Below are 14,907 nucleotides of genomic sequence, written 5' to 3' on the forward strand. Positions count from 1 at the left end.
TTCGTCTTTAAATTAGCTTTTGCCTGATGCTTTTCTCAGAATGTTTAATGTGTTAGTACAAACCAAAATTTAAGATTACTGCTTTTTAAGATAACAAAACCAGGACAAAAGTCTTTATCTGAATTGGTGGTTCTTCATTAAAAAAATAAATAAAAATTTTAAATCACTTTAATTTATTGCTATTGACCTTCCTCTGTTTTTTACTGAATGCGGAGTTATGAAATTTGTACTCGTTACAAAGATATTAGCCTACCGTTTATAGTTTTTATTACTATGCCTATGCCATATTGCTATTTGTTTACATTTATTTACATTGCATATCATGTCTGTTTTATCAGGCTGTCCTGATAACATAATCCTGTGCACATTATCCTGTTGTACCTGAACCTAATTTTTTTTTTTTTTTTTTTTTTTGTTAGCAGTGCGGAGGCGTGAACTGTCTTAATGCCCAAAACATAATGGAACAGATATTTTAGAACTCAACATTGCTGTAAATACAGAACCATATACCTCTGTGCATAATTCTACATCTGTCGACAATAATTAGCACTTCAAACAACATGTAGCGTTTTTTAGATACAAACAGATGTTGTGGCTCACCATCTATTGTAACCGTTTGGTCTTAACCTAAAATATTATCACATATTTAAGAATTAGTTTTTTCTAAATGAGACAAGTTGTAAATATCATGCAAGCATTTTTCATTAATAAAACTTTCCTTTTGTGTAATACTTTTGTCGGTACATCTCCAGTAATAATCCCTAATGTTGCGGTGGAACTCACTTGAAAAATTTTGAAAGTTGAATATATTCAGTGTAGTTAACCTAAGTACTTACTGTTATTTTTTTATGTCGCACTTCGTACACATTATTTGTGCAACATTAACACAATCTTGTTAAAAGAATATTTTAGCTTACCTAACTGAAACTAATCAATCCTAAAATTACAAAATTCTGTACACAAGGGCTTCAGAACTTATTCCAGAATATTGTGATATTTACCTGTAAACAAGCATACTTTTTTCCTTTGTATTTTTAAATTTCACTGGATGATTACCCACAGTTGCCTGTAGCTACTTTTAAGACTAGATAGTAACTAATTGCTTTTTTTCCCTTAGAAAAGTGCCTTTTGATATTACCTGCAGTTAATTAGTAATTAATGATAACTTTTTTGATAATCATCTTTGAATATATACTGGTAAAGTTACACAAGTTGTATTTCATTATATATATTATGTTATATTTACAGGTAGTTATAATGGAAAACCAAGCTGTGAAAAAGATATTTCAGAATTACCATGTATGGCAAGAGCGGACACATTACAAAAAGCATCAAATGAACATAATTCACAAATTCAAGCTATGGATGTTGATCCTGGTATTGAAGACAACATTGATTCATGTAAGTTGTAGCAGCCATGTATTTTTTTTTTATTCTTATAAATGCTTTAAGAGAGCATAATGCTCATACAAAGAGGCTGTACAGGCAATGTAACAACAGCAGTCAAGTCAATAACTATCCAAATACATAAACCATAAAGGAGAGTCTGACAGTAAAAACATAAAAATATTGACTTTTTTTCATTTTTAATTCCCAAATAAAATTTCAACTTTCTTGGATGAAATGATATGATTTTTAGCTATTGCAAAAAAAAAAAATTCCAGATTTAATTTTTCATGTTTTTAATGTTGAACTACATATTTCATAAAAATAAATAAATTTACTTTTTTAATTTTAAATGCTAAAATAATTATTTTGACCTTTGAGGATACAATTTAAATTATTTCTAGTACTCCTTTCAATAAAAAGTATAACAAATAGTATATTTCCCAACAATTTGGAGCCTTACTTGAGATTTGGTTGATGTGTATAGCCTCCTATAGACCTTTCCAACTTTGACCTTGATTTATGGAAGACTACATTTTCTATCATATTCAACCCATTATCTCTAAAAGTTTTAATATACAAAGTTCAAACTTATAGCATAGCTGTAGATAGTGATTATGAAGTTACTGTGTACTAGAATTATGAAGTTGTATTAAGAAATATTTAATTAGGAAAAATAATTATATTAAAATGTTTGGAAAAATATTATTATTTATTAGAATTTGAATGTCTTTTCCAAAAGCACACACAACAAATGATTCTATTACAGTATAATAAAAACACATAAAATATAACATATTTAAAATCTAGAAGGTAGGCCTATAGGTTTAATGGTTTCTGAGATAATGGGACACAAGCATAGCATTTTTAAAATGGGCAAGATAGGACAGTCAGATGTCCCTTAAGCATTAAGAAGGAACTATTAATCTCCTTAAAGTGCTTTCAGAGTAATAAAATCAAGAGTTCCATAAAATAGTGTGTAATATAAAACTGGAAATGTGGTTAATTGTTTTACAGGTTCCTTCATTGAAAAGCAAGGACAGGAGACAGCCACAAATACTATGGACATCAGTTTTTTCGAAAGCGATGGAGTGTGGCCCCTTGACACAGTAGATCTTCAAATGAATGAAGAAACAGGAAACCAAATGGCAGATGCAACAATAAGGAATGAGCATTCTGGTAAGAAATAACAACTATAAGATTAAATATAATTATTATTTTATAATAACTTCTCACAGCTGTATGCAGAAAGATACATAAATAATAGTGATGACACACAAAGTGTGCACATGCACAATTACAATGCTTTGGCAGCTAGGACACTTCCCTGTTTTAACTGTCATTAGTAGCCAAGCAGTATTACTGTCTAAATCATGCTCTATTGAAGACTCATTTACATCATGCTCACTACTCCATGGAAAAATGTAACAGTTGTATGATAATTAAAAAAATTATGTTATTTATTTTTGTTGTAACATGAATATGTTTATTATGAACTGCTCCGACCAGGTGGCCACCTTAGTTATTATATTTTAGAAGTTAGAATGTAACACAATATGATACTTTTCTATTCCAAATTTCTAGCAGATTTTGTGCACACCATGCACGTATAATAGTGTATTTACTGCAAAAAATGTATAATGAATGAATAACCTGCCATATGCAATCATTTGACTGTCTGATGAACCTGACATAGAGTGAAAAGTAGGGATTTTACATATTGCATTTCATTTTCTAATGAATTAGACATTTTCTCAGACTGGTTCATTAATTGGCATTTATATTCCATACAATTTGAGTTTGCTTTATATTTTGGTTTATCTTCCAATTAAAGTTCCTGGCAGTTCCATTATATGCAACAGTAACTGAAATTTAGTATCATAAAAGTTCAAATTTTTTGTTTCAGAATGTTTATTACACTTAACACAACCTCTTTCATTTTTACCATTGTTTGATTGTTTGACAGCTGTTTTTTTCCGCCTACAGGTTCACGTCTAAAAAATAGAAACAATTCTTTGCTTAAAAAAACTGGAACAACACGGCAGATGAAACTCACTCCCAAAGCACAGAAGCTTTATTCTGAAGCAACTAAATTGCTCCGACAGAAAAGATGTCTCTCCCTGCGAGTAAAGCAATATAAAACAAGAGTAAAGTTAGCAGAAAAATTTTCTGAAAGTAGTTTTTTTGATAACTTAATAAATAAAGTTGACTTAGTTACATATAACTTCATTATGTCTCAAATCAGAACACAAAAGCACAAACCTAAGGGTAGGCGCTTCACATTAAATGATAAGATATTTGCTCTCTCTGTCCTGAAACAAAGTCCCAAAGGGTATAAGTTGCTGTCTAAATATTTTTCTCTGCCTTCAAAAAGACTATTAAATAATCTCCTGCAAAAGCTTGACTTCAAGCCTGGTATCAACATGCGTGTCATGGCACATTTAAAGGAAACTGTGACCAAGTTGAATCAGAAAGACAGGTACTGTTGTCTCATGTTTGATGAAATGAGCCTTCATCCCAATATTCAATATGGTGAAAGTGTTGACAGGATAGAGGGGTTTCAGGATCTAGGGAATGGAAAACAGAAACCAACGTTTGCTGATCATGCTTTGGTTTTTATGGTGCGTGGTATCAGAAGAAGGTGGAAGCAACCAGTTGCATACATGTTTACCGACAGCACTTTTAAGGCCCCACAGCTTGTACAATGCATTAAAAACGTGATCAGTACCTTGCAAGAGACAGGCCTGAAGGTAGTCGCCACAATCTGTGACCAGTCATCTACAAATACTGCCGCTGTAAACTCACTTTTACGACAGACCCAGGAAACTTATCTAAGGGCAGAAGTTGAAAACCGTAACATGGGATTTGTCATCAATGGACAAGAAATTGTACCATTATATGACCCGCCCCATCTCCTTAAAGGTATACGTAATAATTTGTTAAGTAAATGTCTTCAATTTAGGTTGAATGGCTCCGCAAAAAAAGCTTGCTGGAAACATATTGAACAGTTCTATGAATTGGACAGCAGAAGTGGTGAAACAGAATTTCGAGCCTGTCCTAAGCTCACAGATGAACATATTATCCCTCACAAAATAAAAAAAATGAAAGTGAGCTGTTGCAGTCAAGTGTTTAGTCAACGCTTGTCTGCTACTATGCGGATGGCCTGTCAGTGGGGTAAACCAGGAGAAACTCTTGACAAAGATGCTGTTGATACAGCAGATCTATTGTTGTTTATGGACAGACTGTTTGATAGTGTCAATGGGACAATGCTGAAACCTCAACCAGGAAAACCTCTTCGCTCTGCTGTAACCAGTCAATCTCCACACGTGGAATTTTGGAAGGAAGCTGTTGAAGTCCTGTCAACGTTTCGGTTTGTTAATGAACAGACAAAGAAAGAGGAAACACCACCATCAGTCAAAAATTGGATAGTGACTCTGAAAGGACTTAAATACCTTTGGGAAAAACTTCGAAATGTTGGCTTCAAGTTTTTGGCAAACCGTAATTTCAATCAGGATCCATTGGAAAACCTTTTTGGTACCATCCGCAGCCATGGCATCAGGAATGTTAACCCCACATGTTCCAACTTCAAAACTTCACTGAAAAGCATTTTGCTGAATAACTTTGTGTCCATTCATTCTGTGAACGCAAATTGCGAAGAAGATGACAGTGTAGGAGCTTTGAATTCATTGAAGAACCTTCTGTGTGCACACCAAGAAGAAACTACAGAAGCACGTTCTGAGTCACCATCTCAAGAACATTCTATATTTGATGACAAAATCTCAAAAGAGTGTACACCGATTTCTCATTTGTGTAACTCAACAAATGTATATGTCAGTGGTTATATTGCTAGGACAGTTCTAAAAAAAATCAAAGGTTGTAAAACTTGTAGAGAAATTTTATGTACAGATACTTCTTCACCTAATGATGACATTATCACTGCACGGTCGTACAACCCTAAATCACTGTCTCGCCCTAACTCATTTTTCACAGACATTTGCAAAACTCTTTTCAGAGCAGTTGATACAAATTTACCACATATTTGCCATGAGAATGATATTAAGACAAGGATTTTTAGAAAAGTGATGTTGAAAACAGAATTGCTTTCTAAGTGTAGTATTCATAATTTACACTCATGTGTCTGTGATACAGTGATAAAATTTTGTATTCATTCTTGGTGCAATACTGTTAATAGAATTTTGACTGGAAAGTATGCTGCTCCCAAACTTAAAGATCCTATAAAAAATTTGGCACGTGTGAAATTTTTGAAATCACGACACAAAAAATAAATAGTGATGTGACCCTCGCTCACTCATTAATGGTTACTGGGTACTTATAAGTTACGTACTTCAGAATGACAATGTGTTGTGACTTGGTATTTGTTGATATTGAGTCTGTCATTGAATGCAGAATGTCGGAATGAGAGTCTGTTGTGACTGCTGTATTTGTGTGTAGAAATGTTGAAATGTGTCATGTGGTATAAAATACAGCAATATAGTTAGTTATTTTTAATGTATTAAAGTGACTTTTTCCATACTGTCAATTTATTATAAGAGTATTTTCTTTATTCATTATGTATAATGTATTTTTAATGACAGATGGACACATATCTAAATAATGGCTAGAAACTATATGTTAAAAGCTCATCCTAGCTTATGTTGCTAATTCATGTAAATAGGATGGATGATTGTATAGTGAACTTAACAATTGATTTTAAAATACTGCTGTGTAATACAGGTCTTTATAAAATATATGACAATAGTTGTGTTCTGCATGGATTTATAGTAAATTTTTATACAGTTGTACCTAAATTCAGGATAACATTATTTGTACGATATATTTCTAATTGTTTGTGACTATGATGGGCCAGTGGCCTGAGCGTTTGCCTCATGCCAAGGGAATCCCAGTTGCAATCCCTAGTGGGATGATCCTGTATTTTGGCATGTGATGCTAGTCCACACATTTTCAGGACTCTCATTTTCCCTGCTATAGCGTCCCACTCTTAGATTTCATTGTGGAGTTACATGGGCTTACACTTGCCTAGTCTTTAAAAGGTACAAGCAAAAGTGAACCCGGCCATTCATATAGACCGAAGGTCACTCTGTTTGTAAATGTATGTTTTTATCTTGGCTATATTAGGTTCTGTCTACAAGGGAATTGAAAAGATAACAGCTAGGTGGGACAAGATTTTACAGGATTGACTTGTGTATTAAAAAAAATTAATATGTATTGGTTTTCAATTACCTTAATTAATAATGCTTGAAATATAATGTTAATATTGTATAGTAAAATTATTAATAAAAATAAATTTTTCTTACAGAAGTACATTTATTATTTATTTGTCCCTGTGCATATTAAAATGTTCCTATATTATTAAGATATAATCATGTATTTCTTCCCCGTATGGTAATTGCCTTTGTAGGGATGTAAGACTTTATTAGAAGTAATATAGTTTTGTCATCACCTAAATGCAACCTCTCTGTATATAATTGTTACTGAAGTATTTTCCACTGGTATATTTAACATTTTGTAAGTTGAAAATCCCTGCAAAACACAGCAAAAAGAGGAAAAGGCAGCAAAATACGTCTGGTACTATGTTCACATTCTCTGAATTGATAATTATTTAATTCAATGTAATAAAAAAACAGTAACATTGTCCATATCACTAATGCTGAATCTTATTCCATTAATTGCCATTCAATTGTTGCGTTGTAAAAAATATTGAAATAGTTTTGAAAACCAAAAAGAAACGCAGGAACTACCTAAGTATCACTTGCAGTAAAAATGTGTGTGTTTGTGTAAGATTTATTGAGAAACAGTACTTAATTTTTACTGTTAGTATTGGTCCCACATTAATTTAAAGTGTTCGGTCAGACTAAAAAATTTGGATAGTAATTTACAGAATCAAAGTGGATGGAGGTGAATAACAAATACTTACCTGTATTAAGTAATGGAAATTAGTAATTTAATGTTTTTTTTCAGCTACCATTTGCATTTATATACTGGCCAAATTATTATTTTTAAAATATTCTATTTGAATGGGATGATGGTTAGGCATCAATTTATTATTAAATTAACCGTAGATAACCCCAAAAAACTACTTTTTGGGGGGGGGGGGGGAAACTAAATTAAAAATGCAATGAGTACTTGCAAGTTTTCAAATTATATCCCATGCCACAAATGTTCTTAAAAATATTTTCTTTAGAAGGAATGTAAGACTTTTCATTTTCCACCTCCCACCCAATGATAGGAATGTCTCAAGGTAAGTACATATATAATTGTAGATCATGTATGTCTGTATGCATTAAAAAGAACCTAATACTCCAGGTTGGTTCAGGTTATTTATTTTTAAAATTTATTTAATTTAATTTTTAGTTTGGTCTAATTACTAAACTGTTAATTCACAACATGTTCTAATAAAAGCATTAGGAATACAGAAATGCACCATTAACATGTGATTATTGCAGTAATTTATTTTTCATGTGCTGCTGTGTGAATTTAACACAATTTTTGCACTCCCACAATTTATATATAAAGTACATTACATATATACATATATATATCCTAATATATTTATATTCTGTTCACTCAAGTAAATATATATATATTTTTTCATAATAAAATTACATAAATTTATATACAATTTAAGTAGATTTTTTAAAAAAAATTTAAAATTAAAAATTCACTTATTTACTTTAATTATACACCAAATGAAGTGTTCTATATAAATGTTTAACAATTTATTCATCAAAATATTGTACACAAAATGTGCATCTATACTTTATAGAAAAATTTTGCATGAATTTTGTTAATTACAGGCAAAGATATACATACAATCATACTAAAGTAGACTCCCGATTATCCATGACGAGGATAATACAAAATAATTGAGGAAAAATTATTTTTCTCTCAATGTTTTTTTAGAAGATGGCTGCCCATAAATGAGATATGTGTCAGAATTCATTGCTGTTACAAAATTTGCATACACTTCACAAAATACGTATAAAAATAAGTTAAAAAAAAAGTAATGGTTCAATTTTTTGTTTTTAATTTTTACAAAATTGCAGATTATTAATACAATAGTGTCCGAAAACGTAACCATGCTGCAATTTGTGCACAATTCACTAAACACAGACAATGTTCAGGCAATTGATTTTTTTTTTGGAAAGTTTTAGTTTTTAAATTGTTTTGTCCTGTTTATTTCTACTAAATCGCCTCGTAAATGCGCCGATTGTGTCCGAGATGCTGCAATATGTGTACATTAAAAAAATAAAATAATTGTAAAAAAAATTTCTAAAAGTTAATTTTTAAAAGAAATTTTTTTAAGAATTATAATATTATAATTATAATATAATTATCAGTTAATCCGCCACCGTATATTCAGGAGTTTACTAGTACTAAAATGTAGGTTAGTTGAGTTAAGAAGTATTTCAAATATCCCGCTTCTGGCTGAGGTTTGAATAACCCGCGCCGATTTTTTTTAGCCTAGTTCTGTGCACACCCGCTTGGCGCGCTGCAAACACTGTTGCGGCAGCTAGCCTTCCACTTTCCATTCTATACCTCCCTCTCTTTTCTATGGTTGTAGGCTACCGCACGTTTCTCAAACAATAAACAAGAAAACGACCAGAGATGTGTGTGTAGCAATACTTTATGATGTAGCACTTCGCATCGGTTAAACACGTCGTGCGAGCATAGAACAAAGAGTAATGTCAGCGAACACCACAATGCAGCGCTTTAGTCGCTACACTAGTTTTGTGCATTAATTTCAACACTAGTCCATTGCAGTCATCTATGGCGCGTATCAAAATAAATAAGATGGCAGTTTGTGGGTGAATGGCGACGATTTTATCCATTTGTCGTTTACCGTGCCGGGCAGAAATTGTTCGTTCAAATGAATATTTATAGAATATTTAAAAAATTTGAACGAGAAAATTCGTACTAGTGAAATTTTTTTACGTTATGTTATATGGACGTCTGACGGGACCAAAGGCATAGTTCGTAGTAATGAATTGTTCGCTCTAATGAAGTTCGTTAAAACGGTGTTTTACTGTAGTTTGTAAATTATTTAACAACATAATACGTACAAGCAATAATTAAAACCAAGAAATCCAAAACTACGCAAATCCAAGTCGTAATAACAGAAACTAACTGGGAGGGTAGCATGTCCAAAAACAAACATCAAAATGGTTGGCTGCCGGGTGGCCAGTGGAAGACATGCAGCATCACAGAACCATGATCTGTGGCATGAGAAGTGGGTGGGTTAGTAAGGGGGAGGGATGTACACTGCAGCAAGTGCAGTACAGCGCTCACCAAGGGAAACACAGCGCAAAGTGCTTTAAAAAATTTTTCAGCGGATTATATTAAAATTTTTCACTTTTCAACACAAATTTTTCGTGTCTCCTAGAAAAAGGAAAGTGGTCGTAATAAATGGGGTCATAACAATGGGGCTTTACTGTACTCTGCTGTGATAGCAGCAAAATTAAATTGTACAGTTATAGAATTCTGATTGAAAATTTTTCACTATATCAGTTTCTAAAACCAAACTTAGCCAGCATGTAATTTTAAAGTTGTATGGTATTTACACACACGTTACGAGTTACAGACACTTACAGATGCCAGGTTAAGCACAGATTCCTTCATCTTGGACAGGCCGTGACGGGTGATGCCCAGGACTTCGCCTCTGCTCGTCATTAGGTCAGCCACGAGCATGGGGTGGCGGCGGTCAATGCTCATCCCATGGTTCTCCATCACCAACTTGATTTCCGACATGATGGTAGCTCTGCAAGCACATGGATCCAATTAATCCAAAACATCTGCAGAAAATGAATGAATGTATTAGGGTTTGAAATTTCACACATCATTAAGGTCATTGAGAGGTGAGATGGAGCAGTGATATAAAAAATTGGTGGAAAAAAGGAGTGCCCTAAAAAAACCCAACAGTTTGTGACAATGTCCCCCAAGTTTTCCACTGTTGAAAAATTTAATTTTGGCCTAATCTCATTTGTACAGAATTTTGTGGGGTTAAAATTTTGTTCTTTATTGCATAACTTCCAAACATAATGCTTTAATAGATTTATCTAATTGATTATACAGTAGAGCACCTCTCAACCGTAATTTCCACAAACGGAACTCCCGATATCCGGAACTAATTTTCAAAAAAAAAAAAATTAAAACATCACAAAACATCTCAAAAAACATTTCCGCACTGGAACGAGGCGTTTTTGCTTTTGCCTGACTGTACATGTCTTGTAGGCGTGCACGTGCACACGTCTTTCAGAGAGCTAATTATAGCCAGTCTTTTCCGCGCATTGCGTAAATACACAGCTGGTTTTCGCATCGGACGTGAATTACTATAAAGATGTTTATGCTATAAGTAGTTATATTGTTTCACTATGTCAAGTAAACGGATAATTCTGTCCGGCCCGAGAGTATGTACACCGACTCCCACTCACTATACACGCTGACACACGTGATAGCAAGTAACATTTACTTCCAACGTGTGATGCTTTCAGTTTGTAGACAATAATTTAGTGTACAAATATGTATTATGTACATATTTATACGTTAATATATGGTTAAACAGTCTACATTTACCTGTATTTCACTATCTCTGTGTTTTTAAACGAGATGCTTATGTGTATGTGAAACATAAACTGTGCGTGGCAGTGACTATACACTCTCCAGGAAGTGTGAATCACTAGCACGTCAACACAGAAGTAACACAACACTGCAGCTGTAGTCGTACTACCTCCCCCGAACCCTCTTCACCGTCCTCTTCGCTCACGCACGCACCCACCCACAGAGATAAGAAACACGTGCCTGCCAGCTTGCTTGAATGAAGGTCATTCAACCGGCCCGGAGGCCGGCCCTACCGCAACTCCCCTTACCCGGAATTTTCCCATAACCGGAATAGACCTCCCCCCAATGATTCCGGTTGAGGGGTGCTCTACTGTATGTGCTTTTATTCCACATATTTCAACTTTTACTGCAGCATCTGCTAGGACTGTGTGATGGTCATTATTTTGGAATATTGTTTGGCATGTCTACAGTGAAATCTCGATGCCACCCCGATCACACGGTCAACACTAAATGTGTCAAGACCAACTGTTAAAAGTGTTGGCATACATTTCAAAAATATTATGTTTTAAGATATTTCATTCCAGCAAAAACAAAAAAATTAATAAAATGTTAGAATTTAAAAAATACCATCAATTTCTATTAGAAACATATTAAATAAATGTATACACCCAAACTTAATATATATAAAATAAATTAAATGCTGAAACATTGCAATGTGATACTGAGACAAATATTGAGATTAATGTGTCCAGGTAAAGTTTTGTAGAAATCATCAAACACATCATCAAGGCCATCAGGTTCAACTTTTATGGACTTGTGAAAGATTTCAACAATAACAACAAGTCTGTCTCCATCCCCAAACTACAATCTCTGTGTGGTGAGCAGGAAGAGTATGCAAGGGTGTCCAGGTTACAACTCAATTAACATACATAGTTGCCCTAAGCACAATGAGAAGACTGAGCATCAATTCAAGGCCCTGCGCTTAGAGGCAATACCACGCTAGAAGCACCAGCAAACGTCACACTTATCAAACCGTCTCACTAACACTAATACACTCCTGACTAGGCGGGCCCCTTAAATACCAAACTTTTAGCAACTAAAGCAAAATGGTGCAACCGTATACCATTGCTCAACATACAAAGCTGTAAAGAAATAACAGTATATAACATTTATTCTTACCTCGCAGCCTCAATACCAAGGGTCGTGAATACTTCGTAGGTGTTGTTGGAAGTTGTTTTGGTGCCTTTAACACCCCGTGTGGCCATGACTTCCCGCAGGTTGTCTCCTTCCACAAACAGCTTGTACTTGATCTTGCCCTTGGACTCGTCGTTGTGGATCACCGCACGGCTAACCGTTGGGAGTCCCTGGCCAACAGACAAGTGCACTGTGTTCTCAACACCACAGACTCACACTGACATCTGGAAATGTGGGAATACGTACTACGCTGTATTTTTGATTCCGTAATCAGGGTGTTTACTGGTACAGAAGTTCAGGAAATGTTTCGCAATACAAAGTACTGTTGATCAAAGTCACAAAACTAAAATTTCCAGCGGCATTTTGCAAATGAAATTTTTTTTTAATGTCTCACTTTTGTTTGAGGTCCAACCTTTAAATATAAAAGGTTGCACTTTTCAACTTAAACTATGTGTAAATTATCTTTAACGGTTTTAACATACTTACTAACATAAAAAATACACATGTTACTGCGAAAAGTAGATTTATTAGATATTATATTTTATTTTGCTTACTCTATAATATAATGAAATCAAGATGAAATTTTTTTTATTTAATCATCCTGAAATTGGTTCACCGGATATATGTAGACACCAAGTTAATCTGCACTCCTTCTCTCTCACCATCAAAACCAATTAATTAAGAGATTTGGACTGTTTGGTTTTCTATAGGGATGGGCCGGTCGAATCCTCGAATCCCACCGAATCTCTAGTATTCGAAAGATTCGAAATTCGAGGGAAAAGATTTGGTATTCGAGGAAAAATATTGATGTAAATGTAGTACTTTAAAAACTTAAATGATTACAATTTACTTGGCCTGTTTACGTTTTCCTTGGAACACATCCTATTGAGGTACAGTAGAACCTCTTTAATACGTGATGGCCAGGACCGAGATAATCATGGATTACCAAATTTCACGGACTAGCGATTAAAAGCCCGGAAGGTCTTGTCAAGCTTCTCAGACACCGGCGAGCAGCTGGGTTAAGGCGGTTCACGGTAAGGGCCGGCCGTCTTCGAATTAGTGTCTCGGCTTAAAAAAATACAGCACTGCCTAGCCATTAGTTCACTGTCATTTACAACAGCCGAAGAGAGAAAGATAAGATCGTGCTGATCTTGCACCCCCCCCCCCCCCCTCGTACAGCCGAATGCCAGCCAGACACGTCACTCGCCAGGCGCCTGCCGTGCGTTGGCGGGCGGAAACAAACAAAGGGAGACGGGAAGCAGAAGTCAGGCCATCCCCCTCAAGTTTAAAGAGTGACAAAAGTGACAGCTGAAAGGGGGCGACACAAAGGGTCGGTACAAACAGCGTTGCAGAGTTTGGCAGCCCATGGCTTGCAGTGTTTGTCGGCTGCCGGCCCGCGTGACGTTAATTTTAAGCGCTGACAATTTTTACTACTCTTTTTTCTCTTTTAAATCGTCCCGGATTATTCTATTCCCGAATTAGCGCATCACGGATTAACGAGGTTCTACTGTATTGTACTTTTAATTCGTTACTATATAAAAAAAATTATGAAGCATGTACTGATTTGGAAAAACTTACTTTATATTCATGAACATGGATGCATTGTCGCTATATTGGCATTAAATAAGGCATAAATCACATATGTATTCTCGGAATATGCTAAAAAATAAAATAAAGCACATTTAGGATCTAGACTAAATATGGATCTTGTTTTTTTTAAATAACTTTACCGAGAAATCTGTTACTTAGTAATACAACAATAATGCCGACTTTCATCACAAGTTACGGTCGCACATGTAGTAATAACAATGAAATAATGAATGACAAAAATTAATACATTATACAATTATTATTTAAATCGCAATTCAATTTTAAATATTCTGATACACGTTCTGTTTATGAATTTTTTTAGGACCAAGTTTGGTTTGTGTAGACTACCGACGTTAAAATTTATGTTATCTGAGAATTCCATGATGGCCAACCAATGAATTTGTTAGCCAATCATTTTGAGCAACATAAAAAATAACTAATATTAATATAAAAAAATTTTAATGGGTAAATTAGAGAAAACACCCTGTCACTATTAACTTCGGGCAAATTAATCACTATGCTTTAGTGAGGCTTAATTTAAAAAGATGCACGACAATATTTCTTATGGCCTAAAACCATTGAAGCCAAGATGGCGCCTTTCAGTTTCCATTAAATATTTCAGGAAAGTGTTTACCTTCATTTGGGACTTTAAACAAATGTCAATTTGGTAAACAACAAAATATTGTTCCGTCGGATATTGAATTTCGTTTTCCGATTTCCGTGGATACATGAATCACTGTACTCACAGATAATGCCTGAAGACGTCAGTATCAGAAAAAAATATGCTATTTGCTTTTAGACAAAACCTTGTCAACCTTTCCCACTCCCTTCGCGTGTGTGGCGGCTGTGGTCTCAGGGCAAGAGGCTTCTCAGACAAGGTTGGACCTCTCTACAGGACTGGTGTGTGTGGTGTGGGCACGACTGGTGGCGCATGGTCAAGTGGCGGCCCATGCCGCCGGGTACAGTGTGGCGCGATGTTCGCGATCCTCAGGCTAGGAGGGCTTCCCACCTAATTACTCACCCCTTAGCAGGGATGGCGTACCTTTATTGGTGAACATGCCATTTTTATGAGGGGGGGGGGGGGGGAGGAAATGTGTATATTATGTGCCATCAAATAATCTTGACTTAGTGATGATGATGATGATGATGATGATGATGATG

At 34.7% G+C, this 14,907-nt stretch overlaps 1 protein-coding gene across 1 annotated transcript in view; it reads right to left on the minus strand.

Moving 5' to 3' along the window:
- Window positions 1–14,907, minus strand: part of LOC134528098 (DNA-directed RNA polymerase III subunit RPC1) — an 88,243-nt gene that overhangs the window by 10,928 nt on the left and 62,408 nt on the right. Inside the window, exons 24-25 of the mRNA XM_063361360.1 lie at window positions 12,142–12,326; window positions 9,994–10,162 (exon numbers count right to left, since the gene is read on the minus strand). Of these exons, the coding sequence (XP_063217430.1) occupies window positions 9,994–10,162; window positions 12,142–12,326 (354 nt within the window). The remainder of the gene's footprint in view (window positions 1–9,993; window positions 10,163–12,141; window positions 12,327–14,907) is intronic.

This window comes from Bacillus rossius, chromosome 1, assembly GCF_032445375.1.
Source record: "Bacillus rossius redtenbacheri isolate Brsri chromosome 1, Brsri_v3, whole genome shotgun sequence".
Taxonomy (NCBI): domain Eukaryota; kingdom Metazoa; phylum Arthropoda; class Insecta; order Phasmatodea; family Bacillidae; genus Bacillus; species Bacillus rossius.